An 18,710-nucleotide genomic window follows, 5' to 3' on the forward strand; every position below is an offset into this window, starting at 1 on the left:
TGACATGAGACTTGGAGCGAAAGGACTTTTGCCTCTTCCTTCGGGGTTTCACTCGGGTAAGGAAGAAGGGGAACTAAGCTGTTCTTCTGAGGATGCTGACGAAGAACAACCTTCGACGTCGGCTTCTTCAGACTACCAAGTATTGGCTCGGCTGCTTCGTGATTCGTTTGGGGATACCTTCCTTCCTTCTGCCCCTCCTTCTCCTCCATCGCAGTTTTCGTCGTCGAAAGCAAGCAAGACGCCAGGGTTTGTGAAAATGAAGACGTCGTTGTCTACCAAGAGAGCTTTCCGTAAGGTTAACACCTGGATGGAGTCTAGGAAAGCAAAGGGAAGGACCACTTTCGCCCTGCCTCCGTCTAGACTTAGCGGTAAGGCAGGGATGTGGTATGAAACCGGCGAAGAGTTAGGATTGAAGGTTCCTACGTCAGCGCAAGGAGATTTCGCCAGCGTTGTGGATGCCTCAAGGAGATCTCTTTTAGCCTCAGCTAAAGTGTCGTGGACGACTTCGGAACTTGACCATCTGTTGAAAGGACTTTTTAGGTCCTTGGAAGTCTTTAACTTCTTAGACTGGTGTCTCGGAGTTTTAGACAACCAGTCTCGTAAGCCAGATTCGATCAGCTTGGGGGAGCTGTCCAGTGTATTGTCATGCATGGACAAGGCCGTCAGGGATGGCTCAGAGGAGTTAGCCTCTCATGTTTCAGCAGGCGTGTTAAAGAAAAGATCGCTCTATTGCAACTTTGCGGCTAAGTCTGTCTCTCCCTCACAGAGGACAGAACTTTTGTATGCGCCTTTTTCGAGTCATCTCTTCCCCCAGGCTATGGTGAAGGATCTGGCAGTAAGTCTTCAGGAGAAAGCCACTCAAGACCTTTTGGCCCAGTCGTCGAGACGTCCTGCTGGCCCTTCCACGTCTTCAGGAGTCCAATCGAATAGAAAGCAGAAGCCCTTTCGTGGAGGGACTTCCGCTAGATCGTCACCCCGAGGAAGAAGTCTTCCTAGAGGTAGAGCCCCGGCTAAGTCTAGGGGCAAGAAGTGAGAGATCCTTTCTTCAGTCACCGGTAGGAGCCAGGCTGCAGTTGTTTGGAGAGGCCTGGAGAGAAAGAGAGGCGGACACCTGGTCTCTCAACGTCATAGAGAAGGGGTACAAGATCCCTTTCGTAAAGCCGCCCCTGCTGACTTCCACTCCCAGGGACTTGTCCCCGTCGTATCCTCGAGAAAAGCGGAAGACACTCTTCGACCTGCTCGAGCAGATGCTCGAGAAGCGAGCAGTGGAACAGGTCTTAGACCTGGCAACGCCAGGATTTTACAACAGATTGTTTCTTGTACCGAAACAATCGGGAGGGTGGCGGCCAGTCTTGGACGTAAGTCGTCTAAACCTCTTTATAGAGAAGCAGAGGTTCAAGATGGAGACACCTCAGTCAGTTCTGGGGGCCTTAAGACCTGAAGATTGGATGGTATTACTCGACCTTCAGGACGCCTACTTTCACGTCCCGATACATCCCCAATCTATGAAGTACCTTCGGTTCGTCCTGAAAGGGAAGGTCTTTCAGTTCAGGGCTCTTTGTTTCGGACTGAGTACGGCCCCATTTGTCTGCACCATCTTAATGAAGAATGTGGCGAGGTGGCTCCATCTTTCCAACATCAGGATCTCGCTCTATCTGGACGACTGGCTCATACGAGCTTCTTCTCAGACCCGGTGCCTGAAAGGACCTGCAAACGACTCTGTCTTTAGCTGCGTCCCTGGGACTTCTGGTGAACTTCGAAAAGTCACATCTGACCCCAACACAGTCCATCGTGTATCTGGGGATTCAGATGGATTCAGTGGCTTTTCGGGCTTTTCCGTCCCAGGAACGTCAGCAACAAGGCATAGAAAAAGTGTCAGCCTTTCTAGGGAAGGATTCATGCTCGGTGAGTGAATGGATGAGTCTGCTGGGGACCATTTCCTCGCTGGAGAAGTTTGTTTCCCTGGGGAGGCTACACCTCCGACCTCTTCAGTTCTTCCTGTCGGACAGCTGGACAGACAAGGACAACTTCGACATGATGTTAACCATCTCAGAAGAGGTGAAGAGCCATCTAAGATGGTGGCTCGATCCGTGGAAGCTGTCAGAGGGCATATCCCTCAAGCTTCGGAACCCCGACCTAGTGTTGTTCTCCGACGCGTCATCCACGGGGTGGGGAGCAACACTAGGGGGGGAGGAAGTGTCAGGCACCTGGAGAGGGGAACAGGTAGCCTGGCATATCAACTTCAAAGAGCTGGCAGCTGTTCAGTTATTGCTCCAGTTCTTTCAGGACAAAGTCTCCCGTCGAGTAGTCCAAGTCAACTCGGACAACACCACAGCCCTGGCATACTTGAAGAAACAAGGAGGAACACACTCTCGCTCCCTGTTCGCTCTAGCGAAAGAGATTCTGCTTTGGGCGAAGGCGAGAGAGATCACGATCTTGACAAGGTTCATTGCCGGAGTCGAGAACGTCCGTGCGGATCTCCTCAGTCGACAAGGACAGTTGCTGCTGACAGAGTGGACCCTCAATCAGGACGTATGCCAGGAGCTGTGGGGTCTTTGGGGATGTCCTTTGGTGGACATTTTTGCAAGATCAAGAACGGCGAGACTTCCTCTTTACTGCTCCCCGGTTCTCGATCCGGGGGCAGTAGCAGTAGACGCCCTTTTATGGGATTGGACGGGCCTAGATCTCTACGCATTTCCCCCCTTCAAGATTCTGGGGGAAGTGATGAGAAAGTTCGCAGCTTCGGAGGGGACGAGGTTGACGTTAATCGCCCCCTTTTGGCCCGCAGCGAACTGGTTCACAGAGGTGATGTCCTACCTGGTGGATTTTCCGAGATCTCTTCCGTTAAGGAGAGTTCTACTCAAACAGCCCCACTTCGAGAGGTACCACAAAAACCTCTCCACTCTGAGTCTGACTGCGTTCAGACTATCCAGAAGTTGGCCAGAGTGAGAGGTTTTTCGAAACCTGTGGCTAAAGCTATCGCCACCGCGAGGAGACCTTCATCAATCGCGGTTTACCAATCGAAGTGGGCAGCTTTTAGAAGCTGGTGTAGAAAGAAAGGAGTTTCCTCTACCACGACCTCTGTGAGCCAGATCGCCGACTTCCTACTTTATACTTAGACGAGATCTGAAGCTTGCAGTGTCAACCATTAAAGGCTACAGAAGTGTCTTATCTGTGGTTTTTCGCCATAGAGGTCTTGACCTCGCTAATAACAAGGATCTCCATGATCTATTGAGATCTTTCGAGACCACCAAGGTGCCGCTACCAAAGTTACCTTCGTGGAACCTGGATGTGGTCCTCAAGTTTTTTAATGTCAAGTCGCTGTTTGAACCTCTTTACTCTACATCTTTGCGAGATTTGACGAAGAAAACTGTATTCCTAACTGCTCTGGCGACGGCGAAGAGAGTTAGCGAGATACAGGCTATTAGTAAACACGTCGGCTTCAAAGGGCATAATGCGGTCTGCTCTTTGGGTATGTCTTTTCTGGCTAAGAACGAAAACCCTTCCAATCCTTGGCCTAAAACGTTCGAGATCAAGGGTATGGCAGAGATCATTGGTCAAGAGCCAGAAAGAGTCCTGTGTCCTGTTAGGGCTCTTAGAGAATATCTTCGTAGAACAAAGGATTGTAGAGGTTCTGCGGAGAACTTATGGTATTCGGTCAAGAGACCAAATATGCCCATGTCCAAGAATGCACTGGCATTCTTTTTAAGAAACACCATAAAGGAGGCGCACTGTTCTTGCAAAGACAGTGACTTTAGGCTGTTAAAAGTTAACATGCACGAAGTAAGGGCTATTTCGACCTCGATAGCCTTTCAGAAAAATATGGCCCTCAAAGACATTTCAAGTGCCACTTTTTGGAGGAGTAACTCAGTGTTCGCCTCGCACTACCTACGGGAGGTGAGAACGATATATGAAAACTGTTACTCTCTTGGACCATACGTCGCCGCAGACACTATTTTGGGGGCAGGAGGTAGCGCTCATCCTTTCCCATAGAAAAGGGTAGGTGAGTTTTTAATAATTGTAATGTTTATGGTTGTAGGGTCGGCCGCCAAATGCGGTCGTCCCTTCTTTTAGCCTTTGGTATATAGGAGTATTTTGTTAGGCTAACTTAGGTGGTGGTTTTGCCTCGTTGCCCTCAGAAGTATGGTCATGGTCTAGTCACATTGTGGTCCCGTCCCCGTTGACAGATCATCTAGAGCGCACCAACTACACAGGTCACTACCTTGTTGGTAACTCTAGTGAAGCAGATGCAGGCTTGGGTGACAGTAATCACGAAGTCAGCTATGCTAACAGGTAAGGAACCAAGATGTCAATCATCTACATTTATATGTTTCCTAAAATCCTTTTCTGTCTCTCCCACCGCCAAAGGTGGGATTCAGCTATATATATATCTGACAGGTAAGTTTCATGAACAAAATGATATTGTTAAGATACAATAAAGTTTGTTCATACTTACCTGGCAGATATATATATTTTAAGTACCCACCCTCCTCCCCTCAGGAGACAGTGGAGATAGAAATCTGATAGAAAATGGGAATGGTTCCTGATACCCGCCTCCCAGCGGCGGGAATGGGTACTAACCACCCTACTCCCACTACGTGTGTCGTAAGTTTTTAGAAATTCTGTCGGACTTCAGAGAATACAGCTATATATATATCTGCCAGGTAAGTATGAACAAACTTTTATTGTATCTTAACAATATCATTTTTCTGTGTTCTTGTTTTTTGGCTTCGGCAGTGACTGACCCCCACATCACTTGCAGTAGGTGCCGTTCTAATTTTTGTACTGTAACGAATCCTTGCACGGAATGCCGGGCATGGCCTAAAGAGGAGTAGAAGTTGTTTTTTAGCAAGAGAGAACATCGGAGGGTTTTGACTCTTCCTTCATGGGAAGGTTTTTCCCCTTTTCCCGATACTTCATCTCCTGCAGTATTCAACCCCCATAGTAGCGCTGTTCCTGTGTCTTCTTCTTTTCTTCCATTGATTCGTCCCTGGAAGTATCGGGAGGCCACCAGGCTGATGTTTGTAATGTCACCCCTTCTTCTTCGGGAATTAATTTGATTCCCGGGAAGGGGGAGGCTTTTTCATCATTCTCATTTCTTCCAGAGTCGGAGGCGTTCAAGATGGCGGCGATTGGAAGACGCTCGGGCTAGGGGGTACCCTGTCCTGGGAGGGGTTGCTTGCACACTTTGGAGGCTCGCTACCCCCTCCTACCCCTCAGGCTGGCCAGGCCATCCCCCCTCCTTCCGGCCTTGTCTTCGTGGGTAGCCGAGGTCAGCCATCTTGTATTGTTCTGCCAGTGACTATTGCCGCTTCTTCGAGTTGGAAAGAAGCTGTGGCGTCAGCCCCGTTGATGACATCACAGGATCCGTTGTTGTGTATTCCTCCGCCTGTGGCGTCTGATTCCCCTTCACGTCATCAACACTTCTGACACCACTCCCATGGATGACGTCACTCCTAGTCATCATCTGAGTGCTGCCTCTCTTCAGTCGTGACATCATCTCTGCCACCCAGTTCGCTACTTTTCCCTTCCGTGTCATTGGAGCCTTCTCTTGCAGATCAGTCTGAGGTTATATGGCAGGCAGTGCTTAAGAGGTTGGACTCTGTTTTGGATGTGAAGTTGGCTGCCTTGTCGGTTGGGAGGATTGGAAGGAAATGCGTTGCTTCGTCCCCGCCTCCTGCTAAGAGATCGCTTAAGGAACCAGTACTATCTTCTCCCTCTTCCCCTTCTGCACCATCTCGGGGTATCAAGCATTGAAAGGGTAAGGACTTTACTCTTTTTTCGTCTACGAGGGAGGAACTATGCGGACGTGTTCTGGAGATTGTTGGTGTTTCGGAGAGTGTTAGCTTATCTTTCTTTGTGTAATCTGCAGCGGTTGCTTCGTCCTCTGCCTTGAATCGCGGGCGTGTTGCAACTTCCGCTGTCCATGCACATCTCGAGTATGTTGCAACCTCTCCCGTCCATGCACATCGTGAGCATGTTGCAACCTCCCCTGTCCATGTACATGATGCAAGTGCTCCTTCTTCTCCAAGGCCTATTCATCGCCGTAAGGATCTCAAGGCACCTGTCAATAGGTCGAAGGTGGTGAGTGCAAAGTTGCTGCAGCAGAAGTGTTTGCCAGCCCCTCTCACTGATGCTTCTAAGAGTTGGATTCTCGAGGATTCTCCTTCGATCTCGAGTGTTCAGGATTCCTCTCCAACTCACGTTCGTAAGTCTGCCACGCCCATGACCATTCACGGACATGTTAACCCTCTTACGCCGAAGCCCTAAAAACCAAAACGTCTCCCGTATGCCGAGGTGGGTTTGGAGTGAGCGAGGAAGCGGAAAAAATAATTTTTTTTAACAATCACAGCGCGCTTAGTTTTCAAGATTAAGAGTTCATTTTTGGCTCCTTTTTTTGTCGTTGCCTGAAGTTTAGTATGCAACCATCAGAAATGAAAAAAAGAATATCATTATCATATATAAATAATGCGATATATGGTAGCAACAAAAAAAAAAATTCATACATAATTGTATTCAAATCAAGCTGTGCGAAAAACGGTTAAAGCTAACGAGTTACTTTTTTATTGTTGTATTTTACACTAAATTGCAATCATTTTTATATATAACACATTGTAAAACGATCAAAGCAACACAGAAAAAATATTATCACAAAATGATGCATGAATTCGTAACGCGCGGACGTAAAAATATGTTTTTTTCACAAATTCAGCATAAATCTAAATATTGTTCTAGAGACTTCCAGTTTGTTTCAAAATGAAGACAAATGATTGAATAATACGATACTGTAAGAGTTTTAGCTTAGAATTGCAGTTTTCGACCATTTCTGACGAGTTAAAGTTGACCGAATGTCAAAATTTTTATATATATATATATTTTTCGACAATCGCAAGAAAAATGTCTTGATTTTTTTCGGAAGAGTTACCGCACGGACGTAAGGAAATTTTTTTTTTTTTTTCATAAATTCACCATAAATCGAAATATTGTGTTAGACACTTCCAATTTGTTGCAAAATGAAGGTAAATGATTGAATATTACTAGAATATAAGAGTTTTAACTTACAATTGCGTTTTTCGACCATTTCGGTAGAGTCAAAGTTGACCGAAGGTTGAAATTTTGGCACTTATCGTTATTTATATGAAAATATTTCAAAACTGATAAAAGCTACAACCATGGGTTGTTTTTAGTTGTACAGTGGTCACCCGTATTCGCGGGGGATGCGTACCAGACCCCCCCGTGAATAGTTAGAACCCGCGAATGTTTGGAACCCCTATAAAAATGCTAAAAACAGCCTATTTTGTTAGTTAAAACTCAAGAAAAACCCACTAAAAATTTTCATACATGGTTTTTTTAATAGTTTTATCACAAAAAGTGCATTTTATGATGAAATTCATAAAAAAAATAGGAATTTGTGGATATTTACTATAGAAAAATACCGCGAATGCCCGAATTTTCCGCGAATAATGCAGGGAAACGTTCCCGAGAGAAATCCGCAAATGTGTGAGTCCGCGAATCTGGAGAACGCGAATACGGTGGGTCCACTGTATTGTGCATGAAATTGCGTACATTTCCATATATAAAACTTTATGTAACGGCAAATTTAAAATGGTGCAAACATTAGGACAATCGCACGAAAAAAATTTATTCGAAGAGTTACCGCGCGGACGTAAGGAAAAAGTTTTTTCGTAAATTCACCATAAATCAAAATATTGTGCTAGAGACGTCCAATTTGTTGCAAAATGAAGGCAAATGATTGAATATTATTAGAATATAAGAGTTTTAGCTTACAATTTCGTTTTTCGACCATTTCGGTAGTCAAAGTTGACCGAAGGTTGAAATTTTGGCACTTATCGTTATTTATATGAAAATATTTCAAAACTGATAAAAGCTACAATCATGAGTATTTTTTGTTGTATTCTACATGAAATTGCACACATTTTCATATATAATACTTCATGTAACGGATAATTTAAAAGAGTGCAAAAATTATGTCAAAGTGACTAAATAATTTTTGAGATGTGTCACTGATACTTTTTAGTGCGATAAGAAAGAAATTCGCGCTTGCGCGCCTGCGTAACGATTGTAAACAAAACAACGCCTTGATCCGTGAACTCCCAGCATCCCCCAAGGCGCGTGATTCAAAAGTTTTCGGCTGGTAGGCCTATAAGTATTTTTCCGCGAATTTAAAAAAAAAACTTTTTTTGAGTCAACGTCTAATATGTCCAATCAGCATACCGGAGACATTTTGACTCGACGTTTAATACGTCCAATCGGCGTAAGAGGGTTAATGAATCATCTGTTGGAGGAGAACATAGTGATGTTCCTAGTGTTATTGTGGGTTCGTCTCGGGAGCTGACTCGTGAACCCAGCCTAGACAGGTTAGTTGGTGTTTCTGGCTGTTTGGCTGCTGATCCTACCGTTAATTTTAATAAAGAAGGTGCCTTAGAGGAGCCTACACATCCTTCTCGTCGTCGGTCTTCGTTGCCGGAGCAGGAGGAGGGAGACACGCAAGAGTTTTTGTCTTCCTTTTTGGAAGTTTTTGATCTTATTTGTGGGTTCAACAATTTGGAAAGTAGGTCTCAGGCTCGGTCGTCTCCCTTCCTTCTTGCTTGGAAGCCTTGGTGGGAGCTACACAGGATCCCAAATCATCTCTCCAGCTTCCCTTATCGGGGCACGTCCAGTCGGTCTTGCATAAGGTTAATGCCTCGGTTTCGGACTGGGACGGTTCGCTTCGCTCTAGGGGCTCTGCCAAGCTACTACTCCCGCCGCTCACGGGCTAGGAAATACTGTGCTACGAACTCTACTTTTTTTATGTGGCGTTATCTTAACCCAGACGTCATTTGCCTGAATCCAGTTTTGACTTTGGAGCAGGTGAGATCGGTGGCTCCGTCCTTGTCTCCGCAGGATGCCTCAGCATTGGAATCTATGGCAGCCTCCATGTTGCAGACGGTTTCTTGGCTGGACTTCTGGTCTGTGGTCATTGCCAAGATAGCTTCTGACAGGTCCCCAGAAGGGTTGGTGACTGCATCCTCTCTTGCCATTCTGTTGCAGTCTGGAGGCAAGGCGTTTTCGTATATGGCTCACTTCAGTATTAGTTTATGGGCTAACCTTCTGCTGATTAGAATGCAATAGGCCAGCGTTGGGCTGACACCAAAGACAGACTGGTGCACCAGGCCGTGTTTAAGTCGGAGTCTCGTCCTCGGAGATGTCCGGCTCCTCCTCCTCCCCTTGTCCAGCAGTAGTCAAGAAGATTGTCGCCTGGTAGGCCATCAAGGAATTCGAGTTCGGCAGAGCCTTCCCATTCGACTCAGCCTTGGTCAGAGGATCAAAGTCCTTTCGCTCTCGTTCCTTTAGGTCAAGAAGGGGCCCATAGGGCAGAGGTAAAGGGGGCTGTCAGTAGGTTAGGCGCCACGGAAGGGGGTGCCTAGTGGGCGATTGGGCCAAGTGGCAGAGTTATGGGGCAGAGAAGTGGGTAGTAGATGTCCTTTGGGTGGGGTACCTACTGCCATTCGATTTCTCTCCTCCTCTGTCAGACAAATTGCAGCTCAGGAAGGCACATCCTCCAGATTCTCTGAAGTTCTTAGCTCTTCTGGAGGAGGTGCACTAGATGCTGGACAAGGATGCGATAGAGGAAGTGGTGTGTCTGTCTCCGTGGTTTTACAGTCACATCATCTTGGTGTTCGAGGCGTCAGGAGGATGGTGACCTGTGATCAACTTATCCACCTTGAATCACTTCATCAGGGAGACGCAGCTCAAGATGGAGACCCCGCTTTTGGTGTTGGCAGCCGTGAGGGAAGGCGACTTCATGCTGTCGATAGACTTAAGGGATGCATACTTCCAAATCCCTGTTGATCTGACGTCCGGGAAGTTCCTTCGCTTCTCTCTTGGGGACAAGGTCTTTGAGTTCAAAGTCTTATGCTTTGGGCTGACAACAGCCCCTCAAGTGTCTCAGATGATCCGTTTGCATGTAGTACCTCGTTAATTAGTTGGTCTTGGCAGTTTCCAGGGAAAAGTTGTTGCAGGACAGGGATTGTCTACTTCAGTTCTGTCTGGAACTGGGCATCGTAGTCAACCAGGAAAAGTCGAACCTCGTACCCAGTCAAAGGATTCTCTACCTGGGCATGGTCATTGATCAGAGATTGGAGAAGTTGCAGGTGGTGGCGCGCAACTTCCTGTGCATGAAACTGTCAAAAACTGTCCATGACTCACTTGGACCTATCCTGAATTATTTGTACAAACTTCTTTATTTTTTTTCTTTTTTCCACAATTTGTGGTTCACTGTCATACAAGTAATGAACAAAATTGTCAATAAACCAGTGTAAACATTTTTTTAGCATTTTTGCTTCAGGATATGTTTATTTAGATATAAAACAGTTGAAAACTGTTCAACCTTGAACCATTATTCAGCAGTTAGCGGATTTTTGGATATATCTCAGAACAGAAAAATATCTTTCTGTATCTGCCTTAAAGGGATACATGGTTGCACTAGCTTTGGTTCTGCAAATAAAAGGCGTGGGCATTTCCTCTTCATGGGAAATGGCTATGTTAATGAAGAGTTTTGAGCAGTCCTGTTCCCCGAAAGAACTAAAAGCTGTAGGTTGGGATTTAACCATGGTACTGAGCAGCCTCAGTTTTACCAAGTTATACGTGATTTTTCTAATGATTAATTATATTTTATTTTGCAGAATTATAATTACAGCTCACACAATATCATACCAGATAAGAACTAAATTGGTAACAGATTCTGAGTATATTTGTTGTAAAATATTAAAGTAAATTTACTGATTAAAGATGCAGTTATGTTTTTGGATTATACATGTTTTTCTAATATTTCTTTGCACTTTTCTTTGCCAAAATTACAATTATAACTGACATACTATCATAAAAGATAAGAACTAAACCCAACAGCAACCCCTGGGTATATTTATGAGCAAATATATAAAAATGCATAATGAGAGAAAGAGACACTACGTGGCCCCTAGAAGTCAAGTACATAACCGACTCATGAGTCGCCTAGGATCTGCAAGCTAAGCCAGTCTGAAAGTTGCCATTAGTAAATTTATGGTTTATTGAAATAATGGAACCTCTTCTCTGGCCGATTTTTCCAAATCAATGGCACGTAATGTTGATGCTCACCAGGAGGCAATCCATCCGCTACTCAAAACCTGTAATTGTTACTCATACTATGCAACCATTCCTTGAAATTCAGTGGTCGGTGCACCCCTTAGTGGAAACCAGAGATTTTATGATAACCCTTTTTATTTCCAGCCCTTCAGCAAGTAACAACATTCCATTGATGAGAATTGTACAGTCGGTTAAACACACAAAGAGACCTTCCAAGGTGCTCAAAGAAGGATGGATGGTTCATTTTACCAACAAAGATAGTATGGTAAGTGCATTAGTCTTTTATTTTGTAAGTAGAGTCCTTCTTTCTATATAATAATCCTCCATGTGAATAAAATGTAACAGATTTATTGTTAAATAAAATGTAATATTTATATAGAATTGAATGCTGTTGATAAGAAATTGGCCTGTGGAACAGAATGAGTAGTTATTAATAATGTAACCAATGGAGAAAAATTCACATTTATGTATGGGTAAATATATTTAACAATATTTGTTCATAACATTTTCATTATGATACCACTTAAAAGCTTCTCTATAAATGCACACAGTTAGTTATATATTGACCTTGTACTTCCTCCATTGTTAGCATTCTTGATATATACAGTATTATAGTAGATATCAACATATTGAAGTGCGACATGAGCAAGGTGCTTAGGAATGAAATAGACAAAATGAAAGGACAGCAGTAGTAACAGCCTTTGGCAAACGGAAATATTTGAAGTAAGAGCTGATTTATATCAATGATCAGCCATTACCCCATTTCTGTACTGGTTACTGATGTATTGTGTTAGCGATTAGGAATGAAAATCTGTAGGCATTGCAGATTACTATCTGGTGATTACTGCAGACTAAAGAATTGCAAAGAAGGGTAAGAGAGTGGCAGGAATCTCTTGAATTGAGAAATATTAAGGTATATGTGGGTAAAACTGAGGTTATGATGTCCAGCAAGCATGGATGGGATAGGTTAAGTATACAAGATAGAAGAGGCCTAGATTTAAAACAAGTAGAAAATTTCAAGTTCTAGTTAAATCTCACAGTCACCGCTAAATATATAAGCACACCCCTAGACTCTGCTAAATTTAAGGAGACCAGTTTAAGAAAAAAATATTAATGTAAGAGGAAGATATGCATATGCACAGGGTATATAAAAAAAAAGTCTTTTCAAGCCAGATGCACAGAAGTGAAGGTTTTGTGTGCTTTGAACCCAAGGTCTTTGACACATACTCAGTGCTGCCACCAAGCCAGTAGATGATTTGCTAGTTGAATTGTGATTGAAGACTTTAGTATTCATTCAGACCACATATAGGGTTATTATAAAAGGGGGTTATGACTGTTATGACTGATTTATTCTTTCTAGTTAATCTGGAGTATGTGGGAATATTCTCATTATTTTATTTTAGGAAATACTTATTGCGTTTACAAGCTATGGTGGTTGATTTATTATCTCTTTTTCTATTTGTGTAAAGATTTCTGCAGTTCTTTTTCTTATTAGCAAATTTCTGTGCTATTATCCTTTCAATTTCAGAATTAAAGTATGGCACTGTATTTACATGCAAGTGAAGATTCCTTTTTGTGTTTTATATGTAATGGTATCTACTCTACTTAGGTTATCTAAATGAGCTTCACTGGAGTTTCTTAGGTTTGGGTAATAGATAAATCACTTTTATTTAAGTCTTCAAGATTCATTGTGTACACTATTCTTTTCTCACAGCGTAAAAGACATTATTGGCGATTAGACACAAAAACCATCACGTTATATCAAAATGAGACTAGTACAAGATATCACAAAGAAATTCAGCTCTCGGAGATATTGAATATTGAAACTGCTAAACAACCTCAGCCTGCAGGTAAGAAAAAATGAGTGATTATCTTTATCTCATAGTTGCTTTATGAAGCAGTACAGTTGTATTGGATTGGATACTATATGTAATCTGTTGTCATCTCTTGAAGTAGCTAAATAATTATGTATCATTTACTTACTAGAGTCAGTTCTGCTGACCAAGGTGCACAACTATTGTTTCAGTTTGTCAAAACTAGTAAAGGTAATAGTAATTTTGAAACTTCAGCTCGATTATTTTTAACAATTTTATCTGTCCCTTTTACAGATTTATCAAGAGGGGTCATCCATTGTTTTGAACTGCGTACGGCCAATGTTGACTATTTCATAGGCGAAGAACCTATTGCAAAGAAAGAAGGTTCTCCAATGATTAATCCGCCTGAGACTGGTGTTGGACTTCATTTGGCAAAAGTAAGTAAAATGCTAGTTGATCTTTCCTAACATCATATTGGTGATGTAAAAATGGTTTTCCTAACATCATATGATGATGTAAAAATGGTTAAGTGGATTCATCATATCTGTCTTATCTGTCTTCATGAAAAAACTATTTGTATTTCCTTTGGTGTGCCTTGACTAATAAAGATGATCACAGTATTATTTTCATTGTGATGGTTAGGAGAAATTGTATAAGTAGATGTCATGAATAAATTTATATGCTCATTATATTGATTTTGAGTAATGTGATGTGTAAGACTTCTTCCATTGCAAATAAGTGTTTTTTATTTTGGGAAGTATTTATATTGTCAAGATAGAAAGAACAAGAATAGTAGATTTACCATATACAGGCGGCCCTCAGTGAGCTGCAGGGGTTCTGTACCTGGCCACCGACGCTAAGCGATTTTAAAGTCTACGGCTGCTGCACACCTTCTTCTGGAATACTAGACCAGTTAACAGCGCCCTAGACCAGTTAAATGGCGCCGTAATCCCGCAATGGCGCAATAAGTAAAATTATATTTATGCAGTATAGTACTGTAGAATTTACTGTACAGTAGCAATGTACAGTACATTATAGTATTATAAATACTGTAAAGTGAAAAAAAGCCTAGCTTTAATCCTTTGGGTGTCTAGGGTATGTAAAGATTTAATAAGGTTTTATAGAGTGTATTGGTAGCTGTAGTGTTCAAGTTACGACAATCCGGTTTTACGAGAGACCAAATTACAATAGCCTAACTTTATCCCATCTTCTAGTTACATAAATTCAAAAACAGCAAAAGAGAATGATGAAAGTATGGTTTTAATGTTATACTCGTTGCGTAAACATGTACAGCCGTGAACAACCAAATGAGAAACAATTTTTTTTAAGTACAACCGAATTGGATAACAACATCCGTTTGGCTTGTGTGTCAATCATCATGCTATAGTACATTATTACTGTAGTTATAAATGACGTTATGTAGAGTAGGAATGTGATATCTTAATGTAATAACTTTATTCGCTATAGATCAAAGATCAATAGGGAAATATACTGTTAAATTTAAACCTAGTTATAGCTGAAGCTGAGAAAACTGTTCAAGCTGCTAATGACCATTATCGTGCATTGGCAACAAGGATAAAACTCCAGTAAGTGTATGCCATCAAACACAACCATAGATAAAATTGAGAGAAAATAATTTTAATCAAAACTACCGTGCTTGAAAGAACACATTTTACTCTTGGTTTCACGACGATAAAAGATAAATAACATAAAGTTCGTATTATGATGAACACAGAGGAAAACTGCAAACGGAATCATGTAATGTTTTACTCAATAAACATGCCGCCAACGTAATCTGTTACGAAAAAAAATTAGTTCACAATCACAGAAGACATATTCAAGTAATATTTCCTCCTATAAACACGTCGTACTATAAGGAAAAATAACCGTCTCATATAAGTCGAAGTATCTAGATATTCGTTTATGCTAACTAAAAGCAAGAAAATTTGCTCAGAATTGTGTTAAATATGGCGAAACAAACGTATTCGCCATCAGCTGATTTCAGTACCAAAACATTGGCCGCTCCGTGGAATACTGGCTTAGATTTACCGTAGTATTTTATAATACAATAATACGAGAATACATACAATGTTATTGGATACAGTTTAGTAATGTATAACTTTTTAAAAGATTTATGGAAAAGATGCATATTTACTTTTTCTTATGTGCTTATCTTGATTTTCATCTCTATGCCATCTGTGTAGCAGCGACATCTCAAGCTCGTACGGTCGTACATCAATTTTTTGCTCGCGTAACAAAGCAAAGAATTGACTGAGTTGCACAGTTATATTTTGTACTTCTATCCCATGGAAAAACAAACAAATTGCAGTGTTGCAAAATCAAATGTATACGTGAGTTTTGTCTTTTAAAATCAATTTATGCAACAAATGTAAATATAATTTGTTATAAAAACGTGATTCAATGATATAGATTAAAACATTATTCAGGTGCGACTGAACAACCTATTGTCTTCATCATGTGAAGGGCTGTTACAAAGACTTCAATTGTCATGTGTACTGCCACTGTATCATTTATATGTACAAAAAAAGAAAAAACCCTGTAATACATTTTTCATACACATTTTAAACAAAAAGCATGAAAACTCGTAACAAAAAGCTGAAATTTCGTTAACAAAATGAGTTATAATGAGCTCTCAAATTAATAAAATATAACCACAAGAAGTCTTTGTAATGCATTTTTCTGAACAGCGGCGGACAAGAATGAACACAAAAAAATATCCTCTGATATACGTGGAGGACACTTACAAAAGCTGCTGTAATTTGTATCATATTTATGTACAAATATAAAAATACCTTATACGTAATACATTTTCATACACATTTTAAACACAAAAGCATGAACATTTATAAAATTGACACATCGATCGCTAAATTTGCACTTTTTAACTATATTTTCGGAAGAGCAGCAGGCAGCGGCTCACAAGAACGAACATGAAAAAACGTCCTTTTTAATAACTGGAGGGCAGTTTTAAAAGCTGCCTTTGTATCATATTTATATGCAGAAATAAAAATGCCCTATACATAATACATTTTCTTACACATTTTAAACATAAAAGCATGAACATGGAACATATATAAATAGACACATCCATAGCTAAATTTGCACTTATTTAACTATATTTTCGGCATAGAACAGTGTCAGGGGCATATAGTTTACCCTACTACCTATGTAATAACTTTCAATTACATTTTTTAATATCATTTGCATAACCTTTAAGGTCTGAATGGTTTTTCTACAAATGTATGTTCTCGTTAGACATAACGGCGCTGTTAACCAATGATTGTGCCGTAAAATACCTTAAAATACCTTATTTTTTTAATGAATATTTTTGACGGCAGCAGTAAAACCGATTCGCCGCTAACCGCGGGCCGCCTGTTCTGGGTTTAAGTTTGGGGAAATATAGAATTTTGTAAATGCAGAATTTCAGCATGTACAGTGAGTGTTGATAAAAGACCAAATTTTTAGAACATTACACTTAAAGATAACAACAAAGATGCTGATTAATTAATGTGATATGAGAGAGCTGTAGACATTTTGATTATGAAAATGTAGAATTCATATAGTCACAATAAATACTTGCTTTTGAATGAGAGGTGGAAATTGCAGTGAGCAAAGTTAACAGAGTTGGATGGGTATGTGAAAAGAGAATACCAAAGTAGCAGATGAAAACTAGAAACTAGATCGTAATGCCACATGGAACAAGCTGGCTGACTTCCATTCTGCAACCTCCTTCACTCTACAGTATTTATAGATCTCTGTTGACTATATAATATTTTATTTTTATTTTCAATATTATTAGATAATTTAAAAAGTACATATACTAATATAGAGAAATATATATCCAGTAGATAGAAAAAAAGTTATGACTATCAGTTGTGCATAAGTTTACAATCTCATATTTTTCCCTTTGTATGCAAAGTGTTTTATTAGTATGTATTGTTATTTATCAAGGCTTTTTACTATATTGAGGCCAAAGAAAAAACCCAGTTAAAGGTTGACATAATAGGTATGTATCTTAGGCATTCCTTTTGCCATAATCATAGTCTTGTTAAATGCACAATAGCCTAATATGAGGGTTATGTTATTAAAGATACTTTTTACTTCCTACAAGTTATAATATTTAGTTTTAAAGTGCATTAATAGAGTAATAGAAAAATACTCTTAAACAGTAATATTTTAGTTGTATATTAATAAGTCAGCTACCATATAAATAAGAAGTGTATAGAAAAATTTGCACAGCAATAGAATGTAGTCTCATTTGATAGTTGATTAACTTTAATGTTAATTAAATCTATTACGTATACTCCAATAGAGTATGTCTGGGAAAGTAATTCCATACTGTATTACAAAATTGCTGTAATACTGTCATTTTTCTTTGAAATTATAGGTAAATAAAAGTTGCATAGAACTTTGCAGCCATAAGACTTGACCATTAAATTTACTGCAGATTCCATATTGTTTATCTGCATTGAGAACATAATCTTCACATCAGTTTTAAAATTACCTTATAATGATGGTCATTGAAACTGATTTTAATGTTGCTTTAACTCTTATTTGTTAGTTAATATTGGTGAATAAACATTTTATTGATATGATAGATTCTTTTTTTAAAGAATTTATAAAAATAACTACAAAAAGTTAATGGGTAATTGAGACATTAATATTTGCCCTTTATTCTGATTTGATTGTATGGAATTTATTCTGACCACAGCATTAGTGTTTTAGTAATTACAAACTTTTCATCACAGCTCCTGGTTCTTGCCATCTTGTTATTGAGAACATGATATGTTGCATATTTTATAACATGGAAGAGATAGACAGAAACAGAGTATGGAAGACAACAAGGAAGGATATGAAAAAAGAAGACTGAAATAATGGTAATTGTTGGTATTATTTAGCAACTCCCACAGTAAATCACGTTTGTGTGAAGACTAACATAAAGGCAAAGTATTTGTGTGTTGACTTCCCGGATGCCTTTCCTTGAGCACGTTGTGCCATCTTGTTCAAACACTTAATGATTTGGAGTGTACACTAATTTTTATTATGTTGGTTATTGATTCAGGTTGAGAATTCTTTATCCAAAATTAGGTCCAGAAGTTTTTTGGATTTTAGAATATGTACTTGCAAACAATAAATTTTCATTATTACAAGTGTGGGGAATTATACATGCTGGCTTTTGACTAAAAAATATTCACTGTAATGATTTGTTAGAAGAGGGGAGAGGGGCTGCCTATTCCACAACTGATTTTTTATTTTAAAAGATTTCTGTTGAAAGAAAAAGTATTGTTGGTTACAGGTAGATTAATTAATTTTAATGTTTTATTAATGCCAAGTGAAAAATTTCCTTCAAATTTTTGCAATTTCTTACTTACAAAAGACAACACATCAGCATTTGGGACTTAGTAAATAACAATGCCATAGCTAGGCTAAGCATTTTGATGTTCAACGGGATGTTTAAACTTAAATTTATGGTGATAATATTCAAAGTGTTGTATGTGGGAGGATGGGAAGGTTCCTAAGAAGGGAGATACAGATGTGATTTGAGAATGGGTCTAAGGCAAATCCATCATGTAAAGCCTTGTATTCTTGAGTACTGTATATACTCGTGTAACATGCAATCTTGCATATCATGCGGCCCCCAAGTTTTCACCTTTAGAAAATTATTTTATTAGAAAATTATTTTACCACGTATCGCACGTATCATGCGAGTTAAATATACGAGAACAAATAACAATGGGCTAACCTCTTACC

General features: G+C 40.1%; 1 protein-coding gene across 8 annotated transcripts in view; it reads left to right on the top strand.

Annotated features, from left to right (window-relative positions):
* LOC135224616 (serine/threonine-protein kinase D3-like) overlaps positions 1 to 18,710 on the top strand; it is a 459,833-nt gene that overhangs the window by 333,768 nt on the left and 107,355 nt on the right. For all 8 annotated transcript variants that reach the window (XM_064263796.1, XM_064263793.1, XM_064263797.1 and 5 more), the window contains 3 exons: positions 11,269 to 11,389; positions 12,839 to 12,974; positions 13,233 to 13,375. In XM_064263796.1, the coding sequence (XP_064119866.1) occupies positions 11,269 to 11,389; positions 12,839 to 12,974; positions 13,233 to 13,375 (400 nt within the window). The remainder of the gene's footprint in view (positions 1 to 11,268; positions 11,390 to 12,838; positions 12,975 to 13,232; positions 13,376 to 18,710) is intronic.

Source organism: Macrobrachium nipponense, chromosome 12 (genome assembly GCF_015104395.2).
Source record: "Macrobrachium nipponense isolate FS-2020 chromosome 12, ASM1510439v2, whole genome shotgun sequence".
Classification (NCBI taxonomy): Eukaryota; Metazoa; Arthropoda; class Malacostraca; order Decapoda; family Palaemonidae; genus Macrobrachium; species Macrobrachium nipponense.